Source organism: Heliconius melpomene, chromosome 21, assembly GCF_056956725.1.
Source record: "Heliconius melpomene rosina isolate 202511_hmr_F chromosome 21, ASM5695672v1, whole genome shotgun sequence".
Classification (NCBI taxonomy): domain Eukaryota; kingdom Metazoa; phylum Arthropoda; class Insecta; order Lepidoptera; family Nymphalidae; genus Heliconius; species Heliconius melpomene.
Genome location: NC_140409.1, coordinates 1,503,507 through 1,519,668, shown reverse-complemented (window position 1 = coordinate 1,519,668; position 16,162 = coordinate 1,503,507). Strand labels below are relative to the sequence as shown.

The 16,162-nt window shown below is 33.8% G+C and overlaps 1 protein-coding gene across 13 annotated transcripts in view; it reads left to right on the top strand.

Annotated features, from left to right (window-relative positions):
- Pdp1 (PAR bZIP family member Pdp1) overlaps nucleotides 1–16,162 on the top strand; it is a 147,384-nt gene that overhangs the window by 129,259 nt on the left and 1,963 nt on the right. For 6 of the 13 annotated variants that reach the window (XM_085205805.1, XM_085205799.1, XM_085205796.1 and 3 more), the window contains 5 exons: nucleotides 8,502–8,638; nucleotides 9,006–9,213; nucleotides 10,438–10,541; nucleotides 15,063–15,254; nucleotides 15,485–15,607. In XM_085205805.1, the coding sequence (XP_085061931.1) occupies nucleotides 8,502–8,638; nucleotides 9,006–9,213; nucleotides 10,438–10,541; nucleotides 15,063–15,254; nucleotides 15,485–15,571 (728 nt within the window). In that variant the 3' untranslated portion in view covers nucleotides 15,572–15,607. Of the gene's footprint in view, nucleotides 1–8,501; nucleotides 8,639–9,005; nucleotides 9,214–10,437; nucleotides 10,551–15,062; nucleotides 15,255–15,484; nucleotides 15,608–16,162 lie in introns of all 13 variants that reach the window. The other 7 variants (XM_085205798.1, XM_085205797.1, XM_085205806.1 and 4 more) reach the window with 5 other exon arrangements.

Genomic DNA, 16,162 nt, shown 5'->3' with positions numbered 1-16,162 from the left:
TAGTGAGGGATCTAAACGCCATTTTTTCTCGAAATTAAAAATAATTAATTCCCCTCGAGTGGTTATCGAACCCACAATCATCCCGGTTATAATTCCTAATCATAATCATAATATATAAGTTTTTATACAAAAAGCGATTTTACTTAATATTTTAATATTTAATTTTATAATATTAACCAAAATTAATTAAGAAAATATCCACCTTGAACGGAAACGAACCCACTACTCAAATAAAACACAGTGTGCTTATACAAATCAACAATAATAAACCATTTTTTATTAAAAAAATGAATGACGTGTTAGTAAATTACATAGCGTGTCGACACTACTGCCCTGATATGATTGTTTACAAACACTTTCCTTTGAGAAGTGACTACTTCTGTAGTTCTATAGTTATAGCGGTAATCTATACTAATATTATAAAGTGGAAGAGTTTGTTTGGTTGAACGCACTCATCTCAAGAATTAATGGTTCAAATTGAATTTCTTTCGGTCGATAGTTACATGCGAGACGGTTCTGAGTACAATTTCCCATTTTTTTCTTAACGGAGAAGATAGAGAGAATAGTTTCAGACTCACCGTCCTCCGGTTGCGATACGAATACGAAACTGCGTGATTAGTAACGTAAGTCAACGCCGCGCTTTGCCTTGCCAGAACGGGGATTATAAATTTGAGTAAATTGATTAGAATTAGAATTAGTCATTTTCGTTTAGATAATCTAATTAAACTAAATACGGCGTTAAGTTACACCACTCACTAAGCATTTTAAAAACAGCATTCAAAGTGACGAGTCTCTATTTCTTGCCTCCTTTATAAGATAAATAGGAATTAGGACAGTCATTGACAGAAAAAGTTCCTATTTTTTTCTAATTTTTGATTATTGTGAAAAAATCTACTTCAATTAAAAGAGTATTATTATTTTAACTATTTTACCGGTATTCTTAAATATATATAAAACACTTCCATTGCCGACTGACTCATTGACTGACATGAAAGGCAAAGCCGAACAAACGTGACGAAGAACGCTGAAACTACTCCTGATAAACGCGCCTAGGTACATAGTACCATAGCCAGTCGTTGAGGCTAGTCGTGGAGCAGCATGCAACTGTAAACGCGACTGGTTGTGGGTTCGAATTCCGCTCGAGGAAATACAATATTTAATATTTTAATTTTTTCGCTACCATGGGGAGTGCAAGGGATAAAAAATACGCATCTCATTATTCATTAATAATTAGGAAAAACCAATGATTTTTTTTACTCTATTTATTTTTTACAGCACAATAGCTTAATTAAAAAAATATAAAAGCAAATTTAATTCATTCTAAACAAGCATCGACATATTAAAATACGACACTTTCATACAGCTACTCTACTCCTATATAACTTTCGTTAATTCACACATCTACCAAAACAACGTCGAACGGAAAACACTTTCACTGTTACCGTTACGCAACCACTTCCCATTTCCCCCTTCCTTACGTACCCCCCCTTTAAGTTACCCCTCTATACTCTTTTACCTATTACCCCCTCTCCTGATTACCTATCGGCACTCCTTACCTATATTTTCCGACTAGGAAGTAATGTTGCGCAAGCGCAGCTTTCCAGTACTTACTTGGAATGCCAATAACTTTGCTATGTTTTGAATACTTTACGTGATTATTATGTATCAATGAATATGAGGTAATTTTTGTCTGATGATTATAGGTTTGGATCCCATTTAGAGTGATTATTAATATGATAGAGATGTTATTATTACACAGAGATATACCTACATATATCCAGCAGTTATTTATTCAATACTTTCTTATTTATTGATGACAAGATATAATTTTATCATTTAATTTAATTTAATAGATGACAGAAATGTCTTTTTTTGTAACGTATTTTTATTTAACAAATAACTAGCTTTTTCGCAAATAATATTTAACAAATAACTATCGTATAATATCAGTTAAAATAAATCAAAATCAAGTCATTTTCGCACTGTATCCCCCGCACACGGCAGGGTAGGCAAAAGGAACCTAGTGTTAAGACACTCCGTTCCCCACGTTGACAGTCACGTTTTGTGCCCCTGCGCCACTATTGCCGTCTATATTCATTGTTTTTATTATTTTCTTTAATCAATTAATTTATTATTTTCTTGTATTGAGCATTAACGATTGTAACAGCTTCGAATTTTCGTTCTTATTTACATTTCGAGCGTGCCAGTTGAGCACCAATCACTTCGCCAATGTCACGTTGTATGGAGAACACACGAAGGAATGTCAAACTCTATCTCTAACGTGGATTGATATGTCTCTGTAGAAATCCGGAAGTGGAGAAAGGAATGACTTAACTTAGGGTTTCTTTAAAAAATAAAAAACACAAACATAACATATACAAGAAGCAACTTAGTCCAACTAAGTCATTACAACAACGAGCACACATTTTTCCTCAATGCCTCTCTTTCGCAATTAATTCATATATAAATAAGTACTATTGTCACTTGAATCAAAATATTTCGAACTTAATAGTACTTCTTGTCCAGTAGGTTTAAAATTTATTTATAAAAAATATAATAAATTAAATTTGAGGGCGTCGTGGCGCAGTGGTTCAGCGTTGGTTTCTAATCGTGTCGGTTATGAGTTCTCCCACTCGGGGGAATGAGTTATTTTCATTTCCCCGTTTTCCTTGATTGGAGGAACTCAACGACGTCTTGGCTTGTTACCAGAGTGAGGAAGTTGAAAATAATTGATTTTCCAGAGTGGGAATATATATATACATAATCGTCGCGTTTACTTACATCGACTACAAACTAAACTTAACTATAAACATATTATCAAATTTCATAATGCTAAGCAAGTACAATGTTGTCAATTATTGGTTATTGACCCGACTATACATCATAATCCCACATTCTTTTATAAATATTCAAAATATTCTATAGATAGCTCAGAAATATAGTATTTAATACGTAGATGGAGAAAGGAGTGACTTAACACTAGACCTATTCTAAAAGAAATTATTTAAAAGGCTTAGATAGTTTAATATCTTGATTAAGTTTTAATTGCAACGTGGAATTAAAGTCATCATGGCTTATAAATTGGCCAGTCCTTCTACATATTAAAAAAAAATGTTAGAATATTAGAACACGTTCTTAAAAACACGTAAACTAATTATCTAATCTAATCAAAATTATCCAAAAAAATCAATTAAAAAAATTATATTGAAAAACCAAATTAATTAACATCAGTTATCAAAACTGCAGAATGCTCTAAGCAAATGAAATAAGTTCGCGGGGCGAAGGGCAACCCGACTTCGACAACTTTCCCGCAACAGTGAGAGTGGCAGTTAAGTCGCATTTTGAACACTTTCTCTGCCATAATCCATTGCCGAATACTAAGTTATGCGGTAGACGTACCTCAGGGTTTACGCCTGGGGCCACAACTTTATTTTATCTATAATTTTTATGTTATTTTAATAGTATAGTGTTTTAGGATTTTTTTTAGCTTCACGCTGTGTCCTGGGAACCTAGTGTTAAGACACTTTGTTCCTATTATGACACTATCGTTCCCCACTTTCCACTGAATTCTGTGTTGAGTGGCGGAACTCGAACGCATCGCTCTTCTTTTCATTAGTCTTTAAATGATTTTTAAATAGTTTTGTTACATATTTGTTATATATTTAAACTATGCTTACAAATAATTTACTGTCAAAATTAAGGCTCAGAGAACAGTCTGATGTTCATTTCAATGATGCTTCCTCTGGTTTGATATCTCTGGGGTTTTGAATCTCCTCGTTACTTATAATTTTGATATAACTATTGTGTTCTTTTGAACTTAAAATAGGTCATCGTTTTATTATTGTGTTTCTGGTTGCATTTCTGGTAACAAGACAAAAAACGATATTGAGTTTTGACAATATTTAGAAAATTAACAGAAATTGGGGAATATGTCTTAACAGTAGATTCCCTCTACCTAACATATACAGCAGGATACAGCTTGAAACTATTAAAAACAGTCCTCTCTCATCACTAACCTCAAACCAAACATACAAAAGTCATATAGAATAAGAAATTACAAAGAAAAATCAAAGGCAACAGGCAATAATCGTTGCATAGTGCGCGATGGCGTCATCCAACTTTCTCCACTGAAAGTGAGAGTGGTCTGGCCGGCGCGGTCCGGAAGTAACTTGCTTCCTACAATCTTAGCTTGCGGTTTCGTGTGACCTATATTATTATGTTTTTGCGTTTTACCTTATGTTGTCTTACGTTGCGCGGCGTTGTGCTACGTTATTTAATATCCGTATGCCGTGTCATGAGAATTGTGGGGAATGTCTTAATTCTAAGTTTTCTCTGTTTGCGGTGCGGGAAAAGCGTGATGTTTGTTTTTATTTTAAGATTTCATTTAGAATTATTTTGTATGATTAAAGGTAAAGTTTATTATAATTATAATTTAGTTTATAAAGTTATCCTACTATTTGTAGTTGTATAGTGTTAAGTCACTCTGTTTCTTAATTTTTGCTTTAAAAAAATGCTTCGCACTGTATGCTGCATATAGCAGGGTGGGCAAAGGGAATTTAGTGTTAAGACACTCCGTTCTTCACTTTTCGTCCGATGTCTCAAATGTCGCGTTTAGCCGTCTAGATTTTCAGCCTGTACAAGAAATCTTACTTAATAATAAACCAAAAATACTGGACATTTACAAACAAAATGAATAATTATTATAATAATAATTATTTATTTTTCAATACATTTTCTATCAAACTCACACCAAATCCATACAGAAAACCTAGGAAAAAAATAACAAACCAAAACTAAGATTACGATACATAACGCGACGTAACCCGTTCACCGGAACGTATGAAAGTGCACGTAACATCGCTTCCCGCTTCCTCTACTTCCAACTGTTTTTTTACACTAGGAAGCCGTTGGTGTTACATTACGTTGTTAGATTTTAACTTGGTTCTATTTAAGTGGTGAACAAGTTATTTTATTTTTATGATTAATTATTGTAATACTAGCGGCCAGCCCGCGGCTTCGGCTGCTTGAACTATTATTATTTTTTAAATATATTCAATATATAGACGTGCCATTTTTACTTTCTTATTGTATATATAGATATAGAAGAGATAAATAGTATATCATATGTTTTCACGTTGTATCCCGTTCATAGCAGGCTAAACGGGGGGAAGCTAACCTAGTGTCATGTCACTCCACTGTTGTAGATTCGATTCTCATTTAGGGGAATTAATTATTTTCGGTTCGATTTGGTGAGGGTAAGAATACAAAGCGTGATGATATACCAAACTAAACTGCGTTGACACCGGTGCTAACCCGGTGCAATGGTTCCGATCCATGTAACTACCTGCCTATTGCCATCACCTCCCTTCTCTCAAAAGTCATGGAGAGCATTATCAATAGCCAGCTCTTGCGAGCCGAGGTTCGAGTCTCGCAGGGTGTGCTCTTACAATCGTCGACTTCCTCACAGGCAGCCACTTAGTGCTTGCGTTTCTTCAGGGACAGAGTACCCTCCTCCCTACCCAACCGGTGTAAAAGCCAATAGGGCCAGCATTAACCTCATGTTCGAAAAAAAAATTCAATTCTTTTCCTTTTGTAGAGTTAAGATAAGAGTTATCTACTTTCTGCACAGTTTAAAGATATTGCGGAAATTAACGCCATGAACTATCAAGTTAGCTAACTAATTTTAGTACACAGTTCGCGCTAATTTTGATTCACAGGTAAACTAATTTTGATTCATATTCAATTCAAAGTTTCTCTAATAAAAATCGAATCCAGGACCATCGCGTATAAAACCCGCTTTCGTCATCCTTATTTTCTATTTCCTTAAATATCACATTCATATAGTATAGGTATTTAAGATATTATAAAAATAATAAAACAATTATTTCTATAATTATCATATTATCATAATAACAATCGACAATAAATATAATTAATATTAAAAATTAAACAAGTAAAAGTTTTAAAAAACTATTGTAATTTATTTACCTCTAGCGACCCCCTGCGGCTTCGCCCGCTTGAACTACATATTTATTTATTTAATAAACTGAATTTACAGTCAAATGTGTGTTGATGTCAATAAATAATTTAATTTACTCGTTCAGAAACATTCTTAATGTTAAATTATGGATTGGGGTAAAAATTTATAATATTCTTTGTAAAATAAGATGATTGCATATTACAAAAATTGAATTGAATATTCCATTCAATTTAATTTTATCTCACTATGATCCATTTCCAAAATGATATACCAAACCTCTCGGCGCGAAATCTCATGAAAATTAAAATCGAGCTACTGTAACCCTCTAACAATCATTTTATTTACATAATTAAGACAAAAATAATATGCTTATATTATAAAGCTGAGTTTGTTTATTTGAACACGCTAATCTCAAAAGCTATTGATCAGAATTAAGAAAATATTTTGGTGCTGGATTTCTCGATAAAGATATTATTTCGCGCTGTTTCGATGACTTACCGTACTTACTACTTGTGTCATACTCTACTTGTAGCTATTTTCTTTTGAGGTCTGCAGGAGAAGCCGCAGGGTAAAAGCTAGCTATAAATAATAATAATCTTAACGTCAACATAAAGTAAATTAAATTATTTTTAAGTTAATACCAAGTATTCTAGGTGGAATTTTTCCTTGTCCCAAATTTGTTTTTGCCTATTCGGATGTGGTGACGATGTTACTAATAAAAAAATTACAAATGACTTTCACAAACCATAAAATGAAATTGGCTAATATTTCTTATACATGACTATCAAAAATTGTTTCACTTATACATTGGTAGATATTAACTTTAATCGCTAAGTGAAAAACGTAGATGTGTTAGCGGTTAGGGTTTTTTTAGCTTTATCCCGCATTTAGCGGGATAGGCTAATGTACCTAGTGTTAAGACATTCGGTCCCCGCTCATCGCCTGATGTTACAGACATTACATGTTGAGTGGCGTAACTGTAGCCCGTTTCTCTGCCTCGCTCTGGTAACAAGGCAAAGCATGGCGTTAAAACGCAGTGCCCCTACTCTGCTATGTGCGGAATAAAGCGCTAAGCGAAGAAATAAAAACATTAAACATTTCCCCGGCGTGGGAATCGAACCCACAACCACGCGACATGACAGTCTCTACTCATATAGATATATAACACTAAAAATAAAAAAATATATAAGAATTAAATATAATTATAAGTTCTTTGAAATTATATGTACCTATGTAAATACGTCAACTCGTGCAAATAGAAAAGAAAAACAAAACATTGTTCGTGAGAACAATTCTAGTGATTTAATTATTAATGCATATCCTATTCAGACTATATTACTGGCCTTGTTTAGTATAGCGTGTGACTATAAACGCGACGGCTGTGGGTTCGATTCCCACTCAAGGAAGTATTTTTTTTATTATTTTCATTTCTTCGGTCTGGTAACAAGGCAACGCGGCCGCGGTCGCCGCTCAGCACGAAACATCTCGAAAATTCGGAGGAAATATTAGGTTTCATATATAACATAAATATTTAAAGTGGTATATAACACAAACAACAAAATTCGACAAAATTCACAATCAATATAAAAAGAATAGTATTTTTTTAGTTAAATTTCTATACATTAAGATTTATATATTCATGTAACTTAAGCTACTTTTTAAAAACTCAATTACTAAGAAAACATTGAACGAAATGAAATCGAATCCTTAGACTTATGATCTCTTTTAAATACATCATTATATTCACATATTTTATTAAAGAGCAACTGTGGAGTTTCTTGCTGGTTCTCTTCAGCAGATCTGCCTTCCGAGCTGATGGTAGCGAACGACAAGTGCGTTCGACAATGCAAAAGTGCTTGGAAAAATCTTTTCATAAAAAAACATATTTCGTATTAGAAATCCTAGTCTATTTTAAGATAAAAAAAGTAATTTTAGGGCACATGGTAAGTAACGTGCTCCCTCCACCTTTGAGGGTAGTTTTAGTAGAATATATATATGGGTGTGACGTTTATTTTCGGGGTATTAAAGCCCTTTGTCCGATCACGAGGCGGAGCGCCCGTGGCCTGCCGCGTGACACCCCCCACGCACGTGTTGCTAGACTTCATTTATATACGAGTACAGCCAACGATAAAAAACCTTTTCCATCTTTTTATTATTATCTTCATAGAAAATATTTGTTTTATTTTATTTTTAAATGGAAGTTGTTTTTTGTATTTATTGTATTTGAAATAGCTTTATTTATTATATTAATTTTACATATATTAATTGATTATTTATTAATAGATATTAGCAACTAAAGTATTACGATGCGAATTGTATATGCTCTGCGAATGTATATTATATATCGTGTTTGACGTATTTATATATATATAATATTACATAGCACTAGCCTGTACCTGTGTTCGCAGCCATGATTTTATCCCCCTTGGATATTTTATATTTATTTATTATTTTATAAGTGGGGGTAGAAACTGGCTATGATAGGCGCGAGCTGCAGTGACCGGGCCTTCCTTTGTTACAGGCAAATCAGTGAACAGCAAGGACGCCCTTGAAGACAAGAAAGATGACAACGAGCTGTGGGAGGCGCAGGCTGCCTTCCTCGGCCCCAACCTGTGGGACAAAACCCTTCCATACGACCCAGATCTCAAGGTACAAGAAGTCAGTAATCGCCACTTTATTACCTATTGCGTGTTGTGTTGTGTTCGTGTTTATGTGTAGCTTTTACTCCGCACTAGGTAATATAGTAGCTTACCCGCCTCTCCTCCCGTCAGTGTTCTCTTAGTTTTAATGTTTTTGTGTAAGAGAAGTCTCATATCCTGATATGACATTTCCCTTTGTAGCTTCAACGATGTGCTTTTTTTCTAATATATATCTATTTTTATTATTATGATATGTTATTGTTTGTTTATCTGTATTATCTATATAATAAAATGAGTATAGACGATGCGAATTTGCGAATGCGATGTGGCTCCGCGGTATGGCTGGCGCTGTGTATGGCGCTGCGTGACCTATCAATTGCTTTCAGTACGTGGACTTAGACGAGTTCCTGTCGGAGAATGGCATGCCGGGCGAGGGCCTGGGCGGCGCACACCTGGGCGGCTCCGCCTTTGGGGGCAGCGCAGGCCTCGCCTTGGGGCTCCAAGCGCCGGTCACAAAGCGCGAGAGATCACCTTCGCCGTCGGATTGCATGAGTCCGGATACAATTAACCCTCCGTTGTCGCCAGCCGACTCCAGTATGTATTATCACGGTTATATATATTTTTGTAGTTTAGATTTTATAATTGGTTTAGATTTTAATTGTTTATTAGTGATTCTATTAGATATTTTTTCTACTTTATAGATAGGTATAGTATATCCTATACAGTAGCAATTACTTAGCCGCTTAATGAAATCTTTGTATTGTAGAACTATTTACTAATAAAATAAAACCCGTATAAAGACTTCAAAATTTAACTAAATTTCCAATCAATTTTCAATTTCTATCGCGTTGTTTACAATACCCTGTTGTAGCTCAAGCACGAACACTATCGAAAAAATATTCGTGTCTTTATCGAGACCAATTTGTATAGGAATTGAACAGCGACCCTACCGTGCGTAAAAGGAATTAGCTTATGGTAGCACGAGCCATTTTAATCATCTTTCGTATCTTCTTACGTTCAAATATCGAGATACTTGTACGAAATGAACAAAAATTGGTAGCACGAACGTGTGAACGAAAATTTCTTCGTGCACGCCGAAACTTTATTCGGTTAATATATATCAGTGAGAAAACTTTCGTAATATATTAAATGATATTATTTAAAAATATTTGTAATGTTTTTCTGATTACTTTGTGTTTCTTTTATCCAATTTTTACACAAAATTAGAAAATTAAATATCGTTATTACTTTTTACAATCAAAACAATAACAAACGTCACTTTGGCTTGGCGTTGTCACGGTTATTATGACTAGAGAGAGCGAAAAAAATTTCCATGTCGTGGAACTCTGTTGCCCCGAGGTGGGGGGCGTCGCGAGATTCAAATTCAAACGTAGCGAGATCTATACTCACTCACACACACCTTAACGTTCAACAATTTAATTATTATCTATTATTTAAAAGATCATTAAATATATTATATTAGTAATAGAATTTGTCTTTGATGCCAACAAACTTAATTATTCGCGCCACTGTCACGTCAAATTTGTTTATATAGATGTACGCAACCGTGTCTCGTTTCAAGCGGAAACAAAAAAAACGACGTCTAGTAATATATATTTTTATCAAGCGCTATTATTGCTGCCTGGCAGGCAGGATATATAGGATATATTTATTTGTTAGAAAGGGAATCAACGATTCATATCCAAAGAAAGACACATACACCGAAGATATAACTGTGTCCTGAGTTACCCAAGCCGCAGAACTCACGACGACATCAATCATAAGCAATATTTCACGGCCAATACTATCCAATTACAGCCTTCTCCATGGCGTCGTCGGGCCGAGACTTCGACCCCAGGACACGTGCGTTCTCCGACGAGGAACTGAAGCCACAACCCATGATCAAGAAGTCCAGGAAACAGGTAAATGAAGTTAGTGCGCTGATCATTCCTAGCGGCATGCTGCAACAGCCTGCGGGGTGCGGCGTCACTTAACACTACACCTCTCACACTTATAACCTTTTCTAAATTAAACAAAATTATGTTTATTGTTGGAAAAATAATTTTATAATAGAAATTATATTAATATTGTAAAGATGAAGAGTTTGTTTGGTTTAAACGCACTAATCTCTAGAACTACTGAGACTTAAGAATATTATTTAAGTGAATTTATTTCGTTTCTTTCTTCTACGTGCTAGAACAAGCACCGCATTTTAGAGTTTTGCCAGTTCGCCAAAAGTGCCAGCGTTAAGGTTCCCCTATGTTATTAAGCATCAAAACGTCATTATAACAAAAACAAAAGAATTAACTAATACTTTTAAGCTTAATTAAACAAGAAACTTAAAAAAACAACAAAAGTAATCACGGAATAGCTAGAGTTAAACGAAAATATCTCGATCCCAGATTCACGCAATTTCTTTGTTGTTATACTCTTTTTCACTTACAACTACCCTTATTACTAGAGTTTGTTTCCAATAGTATTATTTGCAGTCCTATCAGTGTATTATTTCTATAGTTACGTTGATAAGATATATCAACTTCATCAATCTGGTAAAGTAATCTTTCGGGTCTGCCTACCTTTCATCTCATGGCCCCCTGAATATGGTATAGTATTAGGATATTCTATTTTTCCATTATTATTTTCCATCTGGTACAAACTTCGTAACCAAATCACGGAAACGCCTATACTAACGCTGGTTGGGAATACACCTTTCCTGGCTTCTCCAGTCATCATTCCGTGACTTCCAAGCCAGTTCTTGATAGTAAAAGTAAATTTAAAAAATACATTAAAATACAAAAATATATATTAATAATAAAAAACAAAATATATTTGTAAAAACTACACCAAATTAGCCGCTGAAAGAAAGATCTTAAAAAATTACTTTAATAAACTTTCTGAAAATAGTTAAATAAAGAGTTTTTATATGAAGCTGAGGTGAGTTAGTTACAGTTGGAGGTAGCCACATTGCATAATAAACCATCCATCCTTTTCTGATAATTACTAATGTGCTCAGAGACAAATTGCAGAGCAATCTTAAAAAATCTTACAAATTTAAAGAACGTAAAGATATTGTGAGTCTCTCCGTTGAGCAAACTATTGAAATGGCCTGTGTTGAGCTTGAGCATTTCATTGTTGTAGGTGTATACAGACCTCCCACTGGGTTATATGAAAACTTTGAAGTAATTTTAGAACAAGTACTTGTAAAATTATCTGGATCTAAGAAATTAATAGTTATATGTGGTGATTTTAATATATATATTTTAATATATATATATTTTTAATTTACTGGAAAATTCCACCACTTGTATCAGATTCAAGGTCATTACTTAATTCATATAACCTAGATAATCTATTTCTAGAGCCAACAAGAATCACTCATTGTACCGCTACTTGCATTTTTTAAAATTAAAAAAAAATAAGTATACATGTTATTGGCCTCTTGCATGTGACCCATGATTGCTTTGACGTTTCGTTCACGTGAAATTTAAACATATTTTCGAAAGATGGTTCAACTCTCCTATCTGGGCAAGTCTCCCGGTTTTCCCCTACATTTAAGTTGATTTTGGTAGCTATCATTCGTTAAGTTTTTACATTATATTTTTTTGATATGTTCTTTACATTTGCTTACCTAATTGATACCCCGGAACTAAATTCATTTGCAAAATTTTTATAATTTCGGACCTAAAAAGAATATGTATATTTTTGTAAAAAAAAAACTGTTATAAAACAATAAATTTATATTCTCTTATTTATTTCTTATGGACAATACCTGACATCACTGACAATAATCCCTCTTTCTTAATATTTTTTTTTATCAAAAAATATATTTTTTAAATTATACCTACTCTTCTTTTGAAACGTGACAACACTGATATTTTCATATGTCAATTTAGATATAATTATCTATTTAAAAAGAAATATTTGTACACTTCAGTACTAATGTAAGGGTACACAGGACGCGTTTAATATTTTTAAATTATACTGTTATTTTTTATATATTTTTTTTCTAACACTTCTTACACCACACACACAGCATGACAAACGCTTTCTAACGCTTTGTCAATTTTTACTAACATTTTTGTATATATTTAAGGTTGTAAGTTATATGAATATACCTAATATATGAAACAAATAGTAAATTATATATATGTAGATATGTGATTAAAGGTAATTTGTGGATTTTGATCTCGTGACATCTATGATATGATTAAGTAAATAAGACTGAAATATTTTAAAATACAATTTTCTAAAGTGAATTATATTTTTACAAACAATAAAAATTATTACAATCTTATAATAAATATAATATGAGAAAATTCTTATGCAGTCTAAATGCTGTGGTCTGTAACGCTTTGACAGAGTAACTGTAGTTTAGTTCAATTTGTTAAAATCGATTAATTTTTTAAAAAGTACATTTCATTTAAGAAAGATTTCGAAGAAAAAAGCAAAACAGCACCTAAGTCTTAAAAAACACTGCAATTAAAAATTTAATTATATTTTTTTATTAAAAATTAGACACAGATTATAGATAGGGAGGCGAAGAGGGGACTTTCAGGATTTACTCGAGCGCGGCAGATTAAGATACTGGGGATTCCTTGTACTAGGTTACGTACTTCCACCAAATATGAGTTCCATATATATGGCCGCCCATCTAGGATAAAGGATCAGATTAGTAAAAAAAAATTGATCATCTGACATTCTCGAGCGCTTCAGATTAAGGTAGGGTAAGTTAGATATATGCTAAATCGTGTATATTCCACTAATCTGACAATTTGAGAGTGACGCATACACATATGGGGAGGGCTACATAGTTGTAAAAAAAACGTTATCTCGACATTCTCAAGTGTGGCTAATTTTTATTTTATTTTGAAGGGAATAATTCAAGGATTACGAAAAATATATAATTTGACGAATTCCACAAGCCGAAGTAATAGAAATTGATCGATAAAGTTTTAATGTATCTAAGAATTGCCTATATTCCTCTCTCCGTATTACTATTCCTCTCTCACTCTTTCTTTATTTATTACTCCCTAACTCATCAATGATAATGATAGTTTAAAAAAATACTTGAAAAGAAAATTTTTTTGTAGTTTTTTTTTTATAAATACAAGTATTCTATTTCAAACATACATTCTTTTATTTATATTCTATTTCTTGAGCTTTTCAATTGATTACATTCACTGAATAAAAAAATTGAGGCCAGTCGTGGCGCATGGGCACAGTGTGACTGTAAAACCGACTGGTTGTGGGTTCAATCTCCATTCCAGGAGATGAAATATTTATTTAAATGTATATTTCCATTTCTTCGCTCTGGTGTCGAGGCAAAATCGCGAGGTTAAGTGCCGCTACTCAACACTCAATGCCTTTAAAATTTGGCAGAAAGTGGGGAACACAGTGTCTTAAAGTTAGGTTCCCTCTGCCTACCCTGCTGTGTGCGGGATACAACGTAAAGCTGACTTGTTTATTTTATTTGTAAAAAAATATATTAATGTCAGATTAAGTAAGTCCCTTCAGATAATCGTCTGATTATGAGATGATCACGTCTAGGGCATGGAGATAAACCATATATATCTTAATCTGACGCGCTTGAGTATTTCAAAATGACGAATTTCTTTTGCATATTCCAACAATGATTGCGAGCTTGCGTCACATCCAAATCGTCAGATTATTATATAAGAGCTTTTTTCAGATTCAAAAAATCACAAAATCTGACGCGCTCGATTATTTTTTTTAGTCATTTTTAACTCTTACGTACGACCACCTACATCATGGAAACTGTCAGATTAACATCTACTTTAAGAAGACGTTGAAAATTGATGATATCAATATCTGACGCGCTCGAGTATGTCCATGCAACATTTTTTTTTACATTTTCGAAAATCTATAGCCGCTCACCCCACCGGTCAAACAATATGACATTTTATCCTTGTTATCATCTAAGCTTCGCCACCCTGGTCTCAATGACGAGCAAATCCCGAGTTTGCTTCTTCGCCTCCCTATCTATTAGATATTAACACGCTTAAATTATTGTTTCAACACATGATACACTATTTTGAAAATTATTTATGAAAGATACTAAAATTCTATCTACGCTAAATACCTCCGTTTGTTTTTTGTCATAAAATACAAAATAATGTGTCATGTGCCACACCGACGCTACCGACATCTTGCAACTAATTGGGTTCCGCACAGACACCAGTACAAATATTTTGTATATTTATTGCTATAAGTAGACTGGGAATAGGGTTATTTTTTTTTTGATAAATCTATTTAAAAAATCGTATTTGAACTACATTTGAATAGATTCTGTAAATATTTTTCGGAAAGATGAACGAAATTTTCATAAAAAAGAATTAAAAAACGTTGATTCATTGCCTCAGTAATGAAGACGCAGGGTACGGTCAGGTCGGGGTAGTGGAATAAAATATTATAATTGGGTGAAGGGTGCTTTGAGTGTTTGGCGCGGCGTGTTAACCTCATATCGACGTCGTCGGCAGTTCGTGCCCGATGACCTGAAAGACGACAAGTACTGGGCACGCCGGCGGAAGAACAATATGGCAGCCAAGAGGTCACGTGACGCGCGCCGCATGAAAGAAAACCAAATCGCGCTTCGAGCTGGCTACCTAGAAAAGGAGGTAAGTCGGTAACAATCCTAAAAAAATCTTCCTTCCATTAATCCTCTTTGGGAACAGTTTCGGAGATTATGGATGAGATGGCCAAATGTGAAGACCACGAAAAAGACACAGACAACTTTAAAAACTTCAGAATACGACAAAAAATTATAATAAATAAGGCAATTTTGAAGCGCTAATATGTAAAAAGCTGGTATAAAATCCATATTAATATAAAAATATAATAATTTCAGAACATGGGCCTACGACAAGAAGTGGAACTGCTTAAGAAAGAGAACCACATTTTGCGCGAGAAGCTGTCCAAATACGCGGATGTATAAGCGAGTTCCGCTCAGCACAAACACGCCACATCATATGTAAGTTATATCTTTATTGTGCTAATTAACTCCGTTCACCATTTTCTTTACATTTGAAGAGTGGTTGATAACAGAACATAATACTGCACTTACCTGTGGATTCTATTCCTACAATTTAGACTAAGGAATATATACAAATTTCCATATCGTAGTAGTTTTTCCGAGATCTGAAATCGAAAGTATGAACCACTAGGATCATATAATAAGTAATAGTTTAATGATGTTTACACATTTAAAATTAAGTTATTTAAGCGGATTAATCGTGTACGCTTAGTTTTTCGAAAATAACGTACTACCGCCAACGACGACGACATACTTATATATATATACATACACACACATATATATGTGTGTATGTATGTAAGTACGTAATGCAACGGTAGTTTCCTCGTGAACGCGGAAACTGCAAAGAGTTGGCGATCCGGCTTAGCTTAAGTTCCCTCTGTTTACTCACGGTAAACTATATGAAGAAAAATAAAATCCCTATATGCTTATATTGTTCCTATAAATTATTTACAATAGTAGAGTAGATAGAGAGAACCTGGGAGTCTAGTG